The sequence below is a fragment of the Thalassophryne amazonica genome, chromosome 15 (assembly GCF_902500255.1).
Source record: "Thalassophryne amazonica chromosome 15, fThaAma1.1, whole genome shotgun sequence".
In the NCBI taxonomy this organism is placed as follows: domain Eukaryota; kingdom Metazoa; phylum Chordata; class Actinopteri; order Batrachoidiformes; family Batrachoididae; genus Thalassophryne; species Thalassophryne amazonica.
Window position 1 is genome coordinate 30,707,762 of NC_047117.1, and position 18,619 is coordinate 30,726,380.

General features: G+C 41.4%; 1 protein-coding gene across 1 annotated transcript in view; it reads left to right on the top strand.

The window, feature by feature from the left end:
* The window catches only part of LOC117526132 (pre-mRNA-splicing factor ATP-dependent RNA helicase DHX15-like), a 28,410-nt gene that overhangs the window by 9,177 nt on the left and 614 nt on the right, over positions 1-18,619 (top strand). Inside the window, exons 7-12 of the mRNA XM_034188161.1 lie at positions 1,336-1,424; positions 1,611-1,761; positions 1,962-2,070; positions 2,161-2,352; positions 5,671-5,793; positions 5,973-6,163. Of these exons, the coding sequence (XP_034044052.1) occupies positions 1,336-1,424; positions 1,611-1,761; positions 1,962-2,070; positions 2,161-2,352; positions 5,671-5,793; positions 5,973-6,163 (855 nt within the window). The remainder of the gene's footprint in view (positions 1-1,335; positions 1,425-1,610; positions 1,762-1,961; positions 2,071-2,160; positions 2,353-5,670; positions 5,794-5,972; positions 6,164-18,619) is intronic.

The following is an 18,619-nucleotide window of genomic DNA, read 5'->3' on the forward strand; positions in this document are numbered from 1 at the left end:
GTATCTGGGCGTGGAACCAGGGTTTAGTACTTAAAGCTGTACAGCCTCTGTTCTCTCTTTCCTTTTTTTTTTTTATTTAAATAATTTTTCTTAATTAATTAATTTCCTTTGCATTTAAATCAGGGATTCATTATATAATGTTGCCAATATTATCAAGATTTGCACAGTCTGGAAAAAATTTTGTATTTCTACCCCTGAGCACGCCAGTGGACACTTTTTCTGGGTGATTCTTTTCAGTGAAACAGCTTTTTCTCCTCTGCTGTTATATAGGTCCTCCTGTGGCATTTTTTTTTCCCCCAGAATAATCCGTTTTGTCACAGTTAAACACTTGTGCGGGACATAGCCTTCCTTCGCAACAAGGCTGCAAAACGTGTGACGTATTCTTCGCTGATTGTATGTCAAGTCGCTCGTACATCGAGGTTCCACTGTATTATTAAAATTCACTAGTTTGCAGCCACACAGTGATTTATTTTTGTCTCCATTGATTTCTTGTGTAAGCTCAAGGTGCAAGCGTTTCTGTTGGTGGAATATCCAACATCACGCAAAGGTTTAAGAGGAAAGTTAACAAACACCTTCAACTGACTGTTTCACGTGAATCGTGGAGGAAGCACAAGCCCTAATTTTAACTTGATTTTCCAGCTTTGAGCATTACAAAATAAGGCTGATGATTTAGTCCTCCTCTATAAATGATTCTCAGTACTGGAAAAAGTCTTATTTTTATGCCCAAATTTTATTAGGAACAGACTTCGGAAGTTTCTCCATCCTGGGGCAAGCCAGAGTAAAGATACAAATTAAAAAAAGGTTGCAAAAAATCAATTCAGCATGCAGCTGCATTGAACGTGATACAGATAAAATTAACTTGGTTTAGCTTCACAATGTAATGTTATCACACAAAGCACCCACTTTGGAAATTATTTGCTAAAATAAAAAGCCATTTTAAGGCAAAGGCCCAACATGAAGGCGCGGCAGCACTACCTGCTGGCCAGTTCATGTAACAAATTAGTAATTTCATATTTAAAAGCTGCACTCAGTTCTGTGTCTGTACTTTGTTTATAGTACCATCTTTCAAGACTGCCTTTGCATTAAAATGCCTTTTATAGTGACATTCATTCATGAGAACAGTGGCCAGTCGTTGTTTTGACCCTGAAAGGACATTTCATTTTTTGGAATTCCTGGGAGAACCTGAATTGAACTTTGCGACAGTGAATCGCTACATACAGCGCTGCAAAAATAAACTGCCACAAAAATGCTGAATATCTGCGTCGATGATCATCCTGGCTGATAATTAGTCGACCCTTACTGCAGATGTTTGACAGCCTTTTCTGTCACTCTCAGGTTGTGGTGTCAACAAACATTGCTGAGACTTCTCTGACAATTGATGGTGTAGTGTTTGTCATTGATCCTGATTTGCAAACAAAAGGTGAGCAAATATAATTTAATGAGGATTATTGGTGCATTTAATTCTTTTGCTCAGGCTGCTCTAGAAATGCTTGGATTGTTCTGTAGAATTTGTTTGAATGTTATTATTTTTTAAAATTCATTACACTATTTGTGTTGATCATAATACACTGTTTGCAGTGTCACTTATGTGCTTTGAAATGCATTTCTAGGTGTACAATCCCCCGTATCAGAGTTGAGTCTTTGCTCGTTACAGCCATCAGTAAAGCATCTGCCCAGCAGAGGGCAGGAAGAGCTGGCAGAACACGACCAGGAAAGTGCTTCCGTCTGTACACTGAAAAGGCATACAAAACCGAAATGCAGGCAAGTGACTAGTTACAACTCGTTATCTCATTATTTCACATGTGAAAGAAGAAGTGATTCTAAGCACAGTGGTTTTAGTTTCAACATGAAATGAAAATGTACACTGTAGTTCTTTTTTTAAAATGTTCTACTTCCTCTGTACTCTTCTGGATTGCATTTGATCAGATATGCAGGTAATTTTGTAAACACCCCTTCCACAGGATAACACATACCCCGAGATTCTCCGCTCCAACTTGGGGTCAGTGGTTCTGCAGCTGAAAAAGCTTGGCATTGATGACCTTGTGCACTTCGACTTTATGGATCCACCAGGTCAGAGCAGTAGTATGTTGGCAATTCTGTGGTTGGACATGTGAACATGTGACCTTAATGCATTTCTGTGCCTTGTCCCTCCCACTGTAGCTCCTGAAACACTGATGAGGGCACTCGAGCTATTGAATTATTTGGCAGCTCTCAATGATGATGGTGACCTGACAGAGCTGGGCTCCATGATGGCTGAATTTCCATTGGATCCTCAACTGGCTAAGATGGTCATTGCTAGCTGCGAGTTTAACTGCTCTAACGAGATCCTTTCCATTACTGCCATGTTGTCAGGTAATGCCCAGAACTGGGCTGCAATCTTCCTAGCCTTCTGTAGGCCAGGATTGGGCCAAAATTGGTCCACAAATTATGTATCAACTGTGCTACAGCAGTTATAAAGTATTAACACAGGGGTTTCAGTAGCTACCATCAGCTGTCACCATTATCAGGATACTTTACAAAAGGTGATAGTAACTTTTAGTGGTGGAACAGACCACAGTTGTCCTGTGAGTCTTACAGACTGTTCCCCACATTTTGGCACACATATAAACTGTGGAGTAATTGCAAATTCATCAAAATAAGTTAATTTAAATTAAAAATTTACATAATTGTGTAAAGTACAAATTAATTGTTACTGTGAGGTTTTTTTTCCCAAAGTAATAACTGGACATCTCGTAGCAGAGTCACAGTGAAATAAAAATACACAGTATATAGAGAAGAGCTGCTCCATGTTCACACAAACAGCCTTGTTGCCTGCTTGTGCTCCTGCTCAGTGAACATCTGGGTTTGAGCATGTAAATAATAGTCACTCAAAGTATACACAGTGTTTTCTCAGTTTCGCTTTGCTGACAGATATACTTGATCTTTGCTTGCATTACTGAGCTCTCTGAGCCAAGTATATGTGAAGCTACTGAGGGGAAAAAATACATTTGTTGAGTGGTGCCTCCTCAGGAAGACCTGAAAGTATAAAATTTTATTACCTACTCATCAGACAATAGACATCCTTGTCTTTTTTAGAAAGAATGTGTGTGTGTGGGGGGAGGGGGGGGGTTGGGTACTTCAAGGCTGGCTTTTTTTTGTATTTATTTCTCTCTCATTTAATTACTTTTTTATGATTATAGCTATTTTTATTTACTAGTACTGTTCATATTAGAATTCAACATAATTACTTTATTAAAAAAAACAAACATTGGACACCTTGTTTTCATTCAGGACCGTGGGCAAAATTTTCTTCTTTCATTGTTCAAGTTCTCTTTTAGGTCACAGTGTGTCGTATTCAAACTGTCTAGCAATATGTTCAAAACTTTCATTCGTTTACCTCCAAAAAACTGCAGATTTCCATGGGCAGGACTAGAATTAATATTTATTTATTGGAGGGGGGGGGTTAATAACACAACAGTAAAAATTACAGCTGTAGAGTCTCTGTAATGATAGCAGTACAATACTATTGTAATTTCTAAGTGAAATGACACTACTTTTGGTTCTGAAAAGGCATGAGAAGTTGTCTTCAGATGCGTATAAATTCAAAACTGTTTTGGGGTAGTCTTCTTGTGGAGGAGGAAAAAAAAACCTTTCATCCCCTGGTGAATGGGGAAAGGGAAAAACTTGCAAATGTTATTTCAGTCCAACTTCTACTTCCTCCTGTAATGAAACCCCTGTAAGTGCAACGTTATGGTCAAAGTAAACTTTAAATAAGGTTTCAGCCTATACGTTCAGGTTTTAATTTTGAGGCCACAAGGGTCTTGTCTTTGGAGGATGGCGGCTGGTGTGGTGCTAAGGGATCATCCACTGCACAGCGGTGCCCATATCCAAACGCAAGGTGGCTCATGCAGGTGGGCACCTGGAACATCCTTTATCTTATTAAGGATGATGAATTTCTCCTGCTGTCAAGGGAGTCAATATATGGAATTATTGCAGTGAGTTGTTGTGGTAGACCAGTTCCTTCTAATAGTGTCTGATGTCACCCCCTGTCAGTGAGTGTATTATGAGTCTCAGACACAAGCGTTCACAGGGTGGTGTGTGTGTTGTCTCAGTCTATGGTCCAACTGCAGTGAACAGTGTCTCGATAAGGAAGACCTTTTATTCACAGCTTTACTCAGTGATTGATAACTGCCTCCAGAGATAAATGGACTGCATTTATATAGCGCTTTTCCATCTGTATCAGGCGCTCAAAGCACTTTACAATTATGCCTCACATTCACCCCGATGTCAGGGTGCTGCCATACAAGGCGCTCACTACACACCGGGAGCAATAGGGGATTAAAGGCCTTGCCCAAGGGCCCTTAGTGATTTTCCAGTCAGGTGGGGATTTGAACCCATGATATTCTGGACTCAAGAGATGGCAGTTTATTTACAGGAGATTGAAGGTCCAAGTTTTTAGTGTGCTGTGTTTCCTTCCGTCCTGTCTGGTTGAAAGAGTAGAATACTAACCAGTGACTTAAGTTAGAGACTAGATGTCTTTAGTACCAGGTCTCTTTGGAGGATCTGTGGGTACATCCGGAATGACTGTGTCAAACAAGCGGTTAAGGTGCACCTGACACTTGCATGACTTTCATCTGCTCACTTGCACGTACTGCTGTGCAGGAGAGTAAACCCTTTGTAAACTGTGCATGGCTTTTTGCACGTGCGCAGAGAAAATTTTGAAATCTTCAAAATCTCATCATGCATTAATTATGTGAACTTCAAGTGAACATTGCACAAACAATTCAAAAACACAGAGCGCAGTGTTCAGCTGGGAACATAGCGGGTGGGATCATCACGATGAATTGCGTGCAAGTACGCTGATCAAAGTCGTGCAAGTGTCAGGGCACCTTTACTTAGGAAAACTATGATGAGTGCCGCCTGTATTGTGAGGGAGCATCAGCGTTGACATTTTGGCTATGTGCATTACTGTGCATGATCCAGCACATAGGTGGTGCCTGAGTGCTGAGCGCCCCATTGACTGGAGAAGACAAAGAGAACACCCATGCTTCGCTTTGCTGCAGCAGATAGATGGCTAATTTAGTGATGTGGGGATGGAAAAATGTTGTCTACCTTGATGGTTGCCATTCAGGACCCATGGTGGCTCCGTGGTGTGGTGGATGCAGTTAAGCGTTGCACCAGCACATGCTCCCAGACTTGACTTGATCATATGTTTATTAAATAGAGAGGGATCTCTTGAGTTTTTCATCAACAAACCAGCAAGTGGATGGGGCAGGCACCACTTACTTATTTCGTATTTGTCATGTTCATCTGAAGTGTATTTTTAATGACTTAATACAATTCATGAGTTACTTAGACTTGAAGTATTATGGTAGATTAGCATAAGTTACTTAATCATTTTGCAAAGTATTTTGAAATTATGAGAAACTTCTGTCTCTAACACTTTGTAGTTGTGTGAAAACTTTTGTTTTACAGATGTGGTTTAATGACCCCCTCTACCAGCTAATAACCAAAACAGTTGGAAATGACCATGAGAAATGGCTGCAACCCCTTTGATAGAGCTTGTGGTCCTGCCCTGTCCCAACGCTGTGTCAAGTGCCCTAGCATCATAGGCTTTGCTCCATTTTTCTGTGAATGTGTGACTCATCCCTATGGGCGGCTTTGTTGGGGCCCATACCAACCCTTGTTTAGTCCCACAGTGTTTTGTGCGCCCCACGGAAGCTAAGAAGGCAGCAGACGAGTCCAAGATGAGGTTTGCTCACATTGACGGAGACCATCTGACGCTGCTTAATGTCTACCACGCGTTCAAACAAAGTGAGCATCAGTCCTGTGTGCAGTTTTTAAACCATAAACATGTCACTGCTGTATCTTGATGTGTTCATTGGATATGTTTAATTTGTGGTGAGAACAGAATTTTTTTTTTCTCTATATTTTGAGAGCATGAACACCTGACACTGGTCCAGATGGTTAAATGTTTACCATCCCTCTTCCAGACCACGAGTCTAACCAGTGGTGCTATGACAACTTTGTCAACTACCGGTCACTGATGTCCGCTGACAATGTGCGGCAGCAGCTGTCCAGGATCATGGACCGTTTCAATCTGCCACGTCGCAGTACAGAGTTTACCAGCAGAGATTACTACATCAACATCCGCCGAGCCCTCTGCACTGGCTTCTTCATGCAGGTGACCTTACGCCTCAATAAAAGTGTGTGTGTATATACATATAGTCTATCCGGAAAGTAATTTAATTTAACCAGGTTTGACCCATTGAGATTGAGAGGTCTTTTGCAAGGGAGACCTGGACAATTATAAAGTTTCCAGTTCACCTAACCTGTTAGAAACAGTCTGCTAGGGGCTCAGCTTTGTGCATACTTATGGGTGTTGTCATTGATAAAACGGAAAAATCTAAAATATATTTGTGTGATCAGACAGCCTGAAAAACAGCAGAGAGGTCCATGTGCACGGCGGCAGTAAAATGGCGTCCTGCGACACAGACGGCAGCATCTGCGCACGTTAATACCAAAACTCTAACTCTATCCTCTCTATACATTCTCTGTAAATCTGAGCCACCACTTTCGAATGAAACCTCAGAAGCTTTGTTATCAGACGTAGCAGCGTTTGTTTCACTCTGTCAGCCATCGGGATGTTTCTGCTTTTCCGAAAATGGGCATCACACAGAGAAATGACATTTTCTGGAAATGCACCTGCTGACTTGTGGAGCGAGAGGGATAAATTGGCAATAAAATACATCAGCGACCACTAATTATTACTACATTTGCACGGATAGACTTACAATCATGAATACTTTAATGTTGGGTTGATAACCGCAACGTTAAATAACGTGCAACATTTCCTTGTTTTTGTATTTCTTTGTGGCTCATTTTTAGATGTAAGGATAATTTTGGGGGGGTTATTTTTACATTCTTTTTGCAAGAAAGAAGGCATAAGTACTTTTTAGTTTGTGTAAATTGGTTTCAGTATCACATTTAATTATTTCTTACATTGCATTAGCACTTACACTTTTTTTCAGGGCAGGAAAGCTGGACTTTTTGTTTTTCTATTATTTATTAACAATATAGAAGTGTGTCAAAATCTGAATTACAAGGTGAGAATTGGGCAGTGCAGCTCCTTTGGGGATAGGCACTAAAGGGTTAAAATATGACGCAATAATCCTACATCCGGTGACAGCCCTCGTATGTCCCCATCAGAAACATGACACTTTCTCTGACTTTTTGGGCGTATTACACAGCAAACAGTGAAAATGCAAAGAAAAAGTCATGATGCGGCAGAAAGCGAACATGTTGAGCTCAAGCATGTTGAGGTGGTTGTGTAAGCGAGACAACGCAGCTACTGTCAAGGTGTGAAGGCTGAAACTTACCGACACGACCTCACCTATTTATCCTGCCTTCCCTTCTCCCCTGAGAACAGAAAAAACTGCACTTTTGACGACTGCTTCGATCATTGCAGCCGAAAACAAAACCATACACCATCTTTGTGTGAAGTGATGCTATTTGTGTTGTGCAATGGCAGGCTGTCCCCGGCAGTGGTCAAATCCCACAATATCACGCAGGGGTTCAAATGAGACTGCGTTGCCCCATTTCACAATGTTAATTTCATGACGTTAAGTGAATCAAGCACCATTTTTAAATTTTCAAAAAGTAATCCACAGCACATCATAGAGACTCAATTTGCCTGTTTCATGCTCAGCGGTGAATAAAAACTGACTTTGCTTGGTGAGAAAACCATGGCCTTGATTAACCTTAAAATTATTATTTTAAAGTTACATTATTGTTATTGTTACATTTTTGCAAGTTATATGATTTAACTATTGCATCAGTTTTAAATGACTTACAAGTGGCAAAAGACTTTTTTTTATTGGCAATAGTTATCGTGTCTTAAGTGTTTAAGCAGGATGGGTGCAGGTATTGATTTTGTTACACTTAGAATTTGGTAAATGTAGAAGTTGGTAAATGTAGAATGAAAGTAATGGAAAGCAGAATTAGTCAATTCAGACAGTCAGTCCATTTGTGGAAACGTAAAAGATTATACATACGAGGTGGTAAATAAGTTGTAATGAAATCAAGACTTGAGCCATATTTTGTTCCAGTATAAGAGTCAAATACCACTATGTTTTAAACCAGGAAAAACTGACCAAAGTGCTCTCAGAATGCGTCAGATTGCACCATTTTTTTTCAAAATTTCCCAGTGAACATGCCCCCGGACCCCTGTGCTCGCTGCACAGGCCACCCACTTACAAAAAATGTTCAAATAATTTTCAATTGTTTGCAGCCGTGTCGACTCCATCCAACACAGATGTGAAACAGTTCCCTGAAACGGTGATTATACAACTAAATATTAGTTCAGTGTTTCACAAGAAAGCTAAATGTACAAGTACAGTTGTATGCAAATGTTTGGGCACCCCTGATAATTTTCATGATTTTCCTTTATACATCATTGGTTGTCTGGATCAGAAATTTCAGTTAAAAACAGTGAGGAAAATAACTATTTGAACACCCTGCGATTTTGCAAGTTCTCCCACTTAGAAATCATGGAGGGGTCTGAAAATTTCATCTTGGGTGCATCTGGAAATCACAATGTATGATTTTATATATATATATATATATATATATATATATATATAATTTATTTGTATGTTACTGCTGCAAATAAGTATTTGAACACCTACCAACCAGCACAAATTCTCACAGACCTGTTAGTCTTTCTTTAAGAAGCCTGTTTATTCTATTTTGAACTTTTTACCTGTATAAAAGACACCTGTTCACACACTCAGTCAATCACACTCCAATCTGTCCACCATAGCCAAGACCAAAGAGCTGTCTAAGGACACCAGGGACAAAACTAGACCTGCACAAGCCTGGGATGGACTACAGGACAACAGGCATTCAGCTTGGTAGAAGACAACAACTGTTATGATTATTTGTTAGAAAGTGGAAGAAACACAAGATGACTGTCAGTCTCCCTCGGTCTGGGATTCCATGCAAGATCTCACTTTGTGGGGTAAGGGTGATTCTGAGAAAGCTCAGAACTACACAGGAGGACCTGGTCAGTGACCTGAAGAGAGCTGGGACCACAGTCACAAAGATTACATTAGTAACACATGATGCTGTCATGGTTTAAAATCCTGCAGGGCAGCAAGGTCCCCCTGCTCAAGCCAACACATGTCCAGGCCCATTTGAAGTTCACCAGTGAACAGTGAAATGAAATGTGAAATGAAACAGTGAAATGTTTGACCTCTGTAATTGCAAACAAAGGCTACTGTACCAAATATTAACATTGATTTTCACAGGTGTTCAAATACTTATTTGCCGCAGTAATATACAAATAAATTATAAAAAAAATCATACATTGATTTCCGGAATTTTTTTTTTTTTTAGATTGTCTCTCACAGTGGACATTTCATATTTCAGATCCCTCCATGATTTGTAAGTGGGAGAACTTGCAGAATCCCAGGGTGTTCGAATACTTATTTTCCTCACACTATATATATATATATATATATATATATCTTGTCCCACAAAATATGCAACATTTTATCAGCAAAGAAAATGGTCAAAGCATATGTCTACGAAATAAATTTATGGCTGGATAGAAAGCTGAAAGGTTGAAGTTTTCATACCAATGTCAATATTGGCCCTGCATTTTGTTAGTCTCTTAGACATGTTCAGTGTAGGCCCTGTGTTGGCCAATTACGGCCTGCAAATGCTTTGGTGAAAGTGTCCTAAGGAATGTTTTGGATTTCTCAGCAGATGTTTTCCTTCAATGCATCAATGCTTGGCATCAACATAAACTTCAGGGTCTCTGCAAGTAAAAAAGAAACATAAGTGATTAAGTTTGTAGCATTTAAGGGTCGAACCGAGTGTTTTAAATGTATATTTTTTGTGACAAACTATCTATATCTCTATCTCTGTCTATCTGTATATCTGTAAGTCTCTATCTACATCTCTGTCTATATATCTCTATATCTGTCTCTTTCTCTACCTCTCTCTATATATCTCTATTTCTGTCTCTAGCTCAAGCTCTATTTCTCTATCTCTGTCTCTAGCTCCATATCTCTATCTATTGCTATCTCTCTATATCGCTATCTCTCTGTCTATCTCCGTATCTCTATTTCTATCTCTCACTATCTCTGTTTCTATCTATCTCACTATCTCTATCTCCATCTCTCTTTATCTCTATCTCTATATCTCTATCCCCATATGTCTAACTCTCTATATCTCTATCCCCATATCCCTAACTCTATATATGTCTCTATCTCTCTCTGTTTTTCTATATCTCTATTTTATCTATATCTCTATCTCTATTTATCTATAGCTCTATCTCTACACATCTCTATCTCTCTCTATATATCTGTATCTCCATATTTATATCTCCCTATCTCTATCACTATATCTCTATCTCCATGTCTCTTGCTCCATGTATCTCTATTTCTCATCTCTATATCTCTATCCATCTCTCTAGCTCTATATCTCTATTTCTCATCTCTATCCATCTCTCTGTATCTCTCTATCTCTAAATCTCTCTTTGTATCTCTGTCTCTATATCTCTACCTCTATTTCTGCCTCTATATCTCTATCTCTATATATCTATTTATCTCACCCACTCTCTCTCTATATCTGTATATCTTAATCTATATCTTTATTTTTCTTTCTATCTCTATATCACTATCTCTGTCTATATCTCTGCCTCTATCTCTATATCACTATCTCTATCTCTGCCTCTATCTCTATCAGTATCTCTACCTCTATCTCTATATCTATCAGTATCTCTATCTCTACCTCTATCTCTATATCTATCAGTATCTCTATCTCTACCTCTGTCTCTATATCTATCAGTATCTCTATCTCTACCTCTGTCTCTATATCTGTCAGTATCTCTACCTCTGTCTCTATATCTATCAGTATCTCTACCTCTGTCTCTATATCTATCAGTATCTCTACCTCTGTCTCTATATCTATCAGTATCTCTATCTCTGTCTCTGTCTCTATCAGTATCTCTATCTCTGTCTCTGTCTCTATCAGTATCTCTGTCTCTGTCTCTATCAGTATCTCTATCTCTATATCTATATCTATCAGTATCTCTCTATCTCTACCTCTATCTCTATATCTATCAGTATCTCTCTATCTCTACCTCTATCTCTATATCTATCAGTATCTCTCTATCTCTATATCTATCAGTATCTCTCTATCTCTACCTCTATCAGTATCTCTCTATCTCTACCTCTATCAGTATCTCTCTACCTCTACCTCTATCAGTATCTCTCTACCTCTACCTCTATCAGTATCTCTCTATCTCTACCTCTATCAGTATCTCTCTATCTCTACCTCTATCAGTATCTCTCTACCTCTATCAGTATCTCTCTACCTCTATCAGTATCTCTCTACCTCTATCAGTATCTCTCTACCTCTATCTCTATATCTATCAGTATCTCTATCTCTACCTCTATCTCTATATCTATCAGTATCTCTATATCTCTACCTCTATCTCTATATCTATCAGTATCTCTATATCTCTACCTCTATCTCTATATCTATCAGTATCTCTATATCTCTACCTCTATATTGCTATCTCTATCTATGTCTATAATCTCTATATCTACATCTCTATCTACGAGGTCCGTTAGAAAAGTATCGAACCTTTTTATTTTTTGCAAAAACCTGATGGATTTGAATCACGTGCTTGCATGAGCGAACCTTGAACCTTCGTGAACTTTTTCACGCCTGTTGATTGCGTCATTTGCTGCCAAGCAGTCTTTGTTTGAGGACATGTGTAGCGCTCTCAGCGGATTTTCATTGCAAGGAAAATGGCGGAATGACTGGAGCAGCACTGCATCAAATTTTGCCAGAAACAGGGCGACAGCCAGGTGGAAACCATTTGGAAGATTCGGGCGGCTTTCGGTGACGATGCTATGGGCATCACACAGATTAAGGAGCGGTACAACCTGTTTAAAGACGTCCGCACAACGGTGGAGAGCAAGCCATGCTCCAGTTGGCCATCAACATGCTGAAATGACCAGATCATTTCCAAAGGGAATGCTGTGGTGATGCGGGACCGTCGTATGACTATCCGAGAAATTGCGGAAGAGGTGGACATCAGCACTTTTTCGGCACATTCCACTGGTACAGAAGATTTGGTCATGAAAAGAGTGGCGGTGAAATTCATGCCGAAGCTGACAGCGGAGCTAAAGCGCCTCCGTGTTGAACCCTCACAGGACATGCTGGACCGAAAAATGATGCCCACCTCTTCCACAATTTCTCGGATAGTCACACAACTGTAAAGCCACCGAAAGCCGTCTGAATCTTCCGAATGGTTTCCACCTGGCTGTCGCTCAGTTTCTGGCATAATTTGATTCAGTAGCGCTGCTCCAGTCGTTACACCATTTTCCTTGCAATGAAAATCCGCCAAGAGCGCTACACGTCCTCACACAAAGACTGCTTGCCAGCAAATGACGCAATCGACAGGTGTGAAAAAGCTCACGCATGCGCACGAAGGTTCAAGGTTGGCTCATGCAAGCACACGTGATTCAAATCCATCAGGTTTTTGCAAAAAACAAAAAGGTCCGATACTTTTATAACAGACCTCGTATGTCTATATCTCTATTTCTCTCTATCTTCATCTCTCTCTTTTTTTTCCCGTCTGCATATATAGTAATGGTAAGTGCCACACTGGCAGAACCATTTATGAACATTAATACCCATATATGCAATTTATTCTTCTACAACTTCTATCAGGAAGGGCCAACCACCAAAACAATCCAAAAACGGACAAGAACGAGAGACAAGTGGTGAAGACAATAACTGACGTGAGACACCGAGGGGACGGGACCCCAACCATACGACATACCATGACAAACAACCACACATGAACAAACAGTGACAGCAACAGTCTGTTGTCTAATTAGTGAACATCCATACCCTAATCCAGAACACCATAGTGTTAATCCTCTTAAGAGCACCCAAAAACCGAATTGTGGTGACGGCCACAAACACGCAACCATCCACACACAGAGACCCAGATCACAGCTAAATGTCCGATCACTACTGTGACTGGTGTGTTGGGCCAAGACAAGAGTACAGAACCTTACCATATGACACGGACCAGTCCGGCACATCAGAAGCCACACGGCCGGCCGCGAGCACCGACGGAAGTGGGTCCAGGATGCAGGGCCCCGGGGGAACCAGGAGAAAAGGGGCAGCGGAAGGGCACGGGGGCCAGGAAAGGCAGTCCCCAGAGACACCGGGCAGCACAGCAAACCAACAGGGGAGTGGCTCGTCAGAGCCGCCCCAAACCCGAGGGAAGCACACAGGGCACCGGCATAGGCCCACCAATAGGGGGAGCCCCAGAACTATGCCACCCGGGCCACGGCCCCCGAGGGTGGGAGCGAGCGGCGGCAAGGACATGGAGCAATGGAGTCACTGCAGGCGAATCCAAAGCACAAGGTAGGGACCACCGAGCCACACAAGGGTGGGGCCCAGCCCCCAGACAAGAGGTGAGGCCAAGAAGAGCACAAGGCACCCCGACAGCCAGGCCCCTCAGCACAGCCAGCAGGGCCCCCCACCCCGGATCCCACCCCAGCCACCAAAGCCCATGACCAGGAGACCGCCTGACCGAGACGCATCTCTATCTCTCTATTTAGCTTTATATCTCTATCTATCTATATCTAGCTCTATATCTTTCTCTATCTCTGTCTCTATCTCTCTGTCTCTATCTCTCTATATCTCCACTTTTCTATATCTCTGACTCTCTCTCTATATCTTCTCTATATCTCTATTTCTAGATCTATCTACGAGGTCTATTAGAAAAGTATCCGACCTTATTTTTTTTCAAAAACCATATGGATTTGAATCACGTGTGATTGCGTCAGACAAGCTTGAACCCTCTTGCGCATGCGTGAGTTTTTCCACACCTGTCGGTTGCGTCATTCGCCTGTGAGCAGGCTTTGAGTGAGGAGTGGTCCACCCCCTCTGCAGATTTTCATTGTCAGGAAATGGCGGAATGATTTGGCTTTTTTTCCATCAGAATTTTTTCAGAAACTGTTAGAGACTCGCAGCTGGAAACCATTCGAAAAATTTATCTGGCTTTCGGTGAAAATTTTACGGGCTTCACAGAGAATAAGGACTGTTACTACAGCTTTAAGGACGCTTGGCGCGCCGTGCTCCGTGCCGCCATCGAGAGCCACAAACCACCGGATCATTTCTAAACGGATGGCTCTGTGGATCCGAGACCGTCGTGTGCACTTTCTCTGGTTATCACAAGAGCTGGACATCAGCCATTTTCCGGCAGATTTCACTTTTAACAAGAGATTTTGTCATGGAAAGCCGAGCGGAGGCTTCGCGCGTCACGACCGATTTGCTGATGGAGCGAGACAAAGGAACACCTCCGTTTTGGTCTCACAGGATGGCTTTGAGATGGCGTTCAGACAGCTGAGGCTTCATCACGGCGTTACTTTGCGCCATGCAGCACCGAATTCCTCCGCACGTCTGTCTCAGTGTGCCGAAAAAGTGCTGATGTCCACGTCTTTTCACTATTCCTGTGCTAGTCAAACGACGTCCCGGATAAAACACAGCGTCCAGTTTGGAAATGAACGGCGCATTCCACTGTTACAGGAGTTTTTGTCATGGAAAGAGGAGTGGAGGCTTCGTGCGTCGCGGCTGTGCCGCATGACGCACAGCAACGCCATGATGGCGGCACGGAGTTTGGATTGGCGGCAATCACGTGATTGAAATCCATATGGTTTTTGGAAAAAAATAATAAGGTCGGATACTTTTCTAATAGACCTCGTATATATGTATCTATATAATTCATTCATTTTCAGTGCTCGCTTATTCTAATTAATTGTGATGGTGGGCTGAAGCCTATCCCAGCAGTCATTGGGTGACAGGTTGGGTACATTTTGAGCAGGTCACCACTGTCGCAGGGCTACATAGAGACAAATGACACAGCAATCCACCTGACCTGCATGTCTTTTGAAGTGGGATGAAGTCGGTGTTGCCGACCGAACAACACCCCCTAAAAGTCAGTCCGCTCTGCCTTCACTGCGCATGCTTCATCAGCCGTGGTTCACCAGTTATCACCCCGTTTCTGCTTAAAACTGCACTCCAGTCATCTATCTCAGCAAAAGATATCTGAAGCTTTTGTACAAGAATCATTTCCACATACACCCCCAATTCCAGTTAAGTTGGTATGTTGTGTAAAATGTAAATAAAAACAGAATACAATGACTTGCAAATCCTCTTCAACCTTTATTCAGTTGAATACACCACAAAGACAACTTCATTGTTGTTGTGCAATTATTTGCTCATTTTGAAATAGATGCCTGCAACACGTTTCAAAAAGCTGGAACTAGGGCTGTCACGATTAGGAATTTCTGGAGATGATTAATTGTCAGACAAATAATTGCGATTGATGAATATATTGTCTATTTTTTTCCTTTTTTTCCCCTTCTTTATATACTACTATCATAGTATAATTACACAACTCTGGAAGAACGTTTGGCTTCTGTGAGTGGAGAAACTGGGAATAGTGCAACATTTTTATTTTTATCTTTATTTTACATACAGTCCCAACTTTTTCTGATTTGTAGTTGTTTCTGTTGCATTAATGAAATTGTTTCTCCTCATCAGTCACGTTTTGTGCTTAAACACTACATTAAGCTCAAGATTGAACAAATAAATACTTTTGGAAAATAATAGTTGTTAAAGTTCAGAGTTCTCACCTGCTTTTTGTGATCTGTGTGTCTGAACATCACCACAGCTTCTCCATGTCAGGATTTTTTGCTCAGTTCATTCATATATTCTCACATTTGACCGTTTATTTCATCTTATGATCTCATAAATTCAGTATACGACGCGCACATGGTGTGAACAGGACGGTAGCGGCAGAATCACACCGGGAGAGAAGTAAAAGCAGCTCCACGGTTTGGTTTTGTTTTTTTAACATCTTCACTTGGGTTAAAATCCTCTCTCTGCTCCACGCTGGCTGTGCACTGATGGTTCAGCAGCGTGTCGTGCCTCCATTCAGGAATCTTCCTCCCTCCCCCACCCCTCCCTCGCAATCTGCAGCCTGTTGACTCCACGCACAGACACACACCGACAGCTCCTTCTGTAAACTCCGCATTTTAGACGGCTTTTGAAGAAGACGGCCACTGTTTTAATTGGCCGTCTTATCGAAACGGCAGGACGGATCGCTCCTCACCCTCCATGTTATTGTCCTGCCTTAAGACGAGAGCGAAACAGAGTGAGCGAGGCTGCAGCACAATGACGTCAGATTCTGAGTCATTTCATGCTTTGTGGATAAAATAAATAATTCACAGTAATCGCGAATATGAAAAATAATCGCGATTGACGAATATTGAAAATCACCTTTACATCACCTTTCCTTCTAAGAACACTCAATAAGCATTTGGGAACTGAGGACACTATTTGTTGAAGCTTTGTAGGTGGAATTCTTTCCCATTCTTGCTTGATGTATGACTTCAGTTGTTCAACAGTTCTCTCCATTGTCGTATTTTGTGCTTCATAATGCGCCACACATTTGCAATGAGCGACAGGTCTGGACTGTAGGCAGGCCAGTGTAGTACTCGCACTTTTTTTTTTACTATGAAGCCACGCAGTTGTAACACGTGCAGAATGTGGCTTGACATTGTCTTGCTGAAATAAGCAGGGATGTCCCTGAAAAAGGCGTTGCTTGGATGGCACCATGTGTTTCAAAACCTGGATGTGCCTTTCAGCATTAATGGTGTCATTACAGATGAGTAAGATGTCCATACCACAACAGATGCCTGCTTTTGAACTTTATGGTGGTAACAATCTGGATGGTCTTTCTCCTCTTGTGTCTGGAGGACACGATGCCCATGATTTCCAAAAACAATTTGAAATGTGGACTCATCAGACCACAGCACACTTTTCCACTTCACGTCTGTCTATTTCAAATGAGCTCGGGCCCAGAGAAGGCAGCGGTATTTCTGGATGTTGTTGATGTATGGCTTTCACTTTGCATGGTAGAGTTTTAACTTGCACTTGTAGTTGTAGTGACGAACTCTGTTAACTGACAGTCGTTTTCTGAAGTGTTCCTGAGCCCATGCGGTAAGATCCTTTACACAATGATGTCAGTTTTTAGTGCAGTGCTGCCTGAGGGATCGAAGGTCGTGGGCATTTAATGTTGGTTTTCAGCCTTGCCGCTTACGTGGAGGAAGTTCTCCAGATTCTCTGAATCTTCTGATTATATTATGGACTGTAGATGATGGAATCCCTAAATTCCTTGCAATTGAACGTTCAGAAATATTGTTCTTAAACTGTTGGACTATTTTTTCACGCAGTTGTTCACAAAGTGGTGATTCTCTGCCCATCTTTGCTTGTGAATGGATGAGCCTTTTGGGGAAGCTCCTTTTATACCCAATCATGACATTCACCTGTTTTTAACCTGTTCACCTGTGGAATGTTCCAAACAGGTGTTCTTTGAGCATTCATGAACTTTCAGTCCTTTGTTGCCTGTGTCCCAGCTTTTTTGAAATGTGTTGCAGGCATCCATTTGAAAATGAGCAAATATTTGTACAAAAACAAAAAGTCTATCAGTTTGAACATTAAATATCTTGTCTTTGTGCTGTATTCAATTGAATATAGGTTGAAGAGGATTTGCAAATCATTGCATTGTTTTTATTCCACATAACGTCCCAACTTCATTGGAATTGTGGTTGCAAATTCAGCATTATTTCATCATAAAAGACAGAGGAAGTGACAAAAGCGACACAGGCTGCTAACTATTGCATTCACTGTGCATCCGTCATTTCAAAGCGTCACCAAATATCACCTCATTTCGGCTTAAAATGGTGTTGTTTCTGCTTAAAACCGACTTTAGAAGTGGAGGAAATGGGGAAAGACTCTTCATTTAAGAGGTTTTAACTTGTCATTTGATGGTTAATTCATTTGATCGCTTTGGGTGAAGAGACGGCCTGCTGAGCTCCAAAATAACGCATGCGCAGTGGAGGCAGGGTGGAACAATTTTTAGGGGGGACCATTTGGCCTGCGACACCGGAGCTCCTGGAGGAAACAAAGGAAAAACATGCAAAGTCCACATGGTAAGGACCAGGTCAGAAGTGAATCTGGGACTTTCTTGTGAGGCTGCAGTGCTCACTAAGCCACTATGCTGACCCCAACTCATACAACTAAGTAAAATATACAAGTGCAAGCAGAGTTCACAATCGACTTGTCTTTCACGCTGTTGGTGAAATTGTAGCGCAGGCTTACATTTCCTTCAAAATGTTTTTGTTGATTGCACTCAGGAAGTGTGATTTCATGAGTACCTTTACACAATGCTGTTCACACTTTTGAGCTCCTTGGTGCAGTGTTACAAGCAGAGCCCCACACCTCTGTGCTTGTGGATGAGCACTGTGCAGTCATTTCCTCTTATTTAAAATCCTACTTGTGAAATTTATAGATTCCTCCAATAATGAGGGAAACACTGGAATGCACAATGCCAATTTCAGTCTCAGCAAAATGTCAGCCTGGGGAAGGCTATGCTGGTTGGTGTACCTTTTGTGAAAATATGCGTGGGTGTCAGTCTTCACTTTATCCAGACACGCTGTAACTAGATTTTGCATGCATTCAATTTGTAGACCAAGCA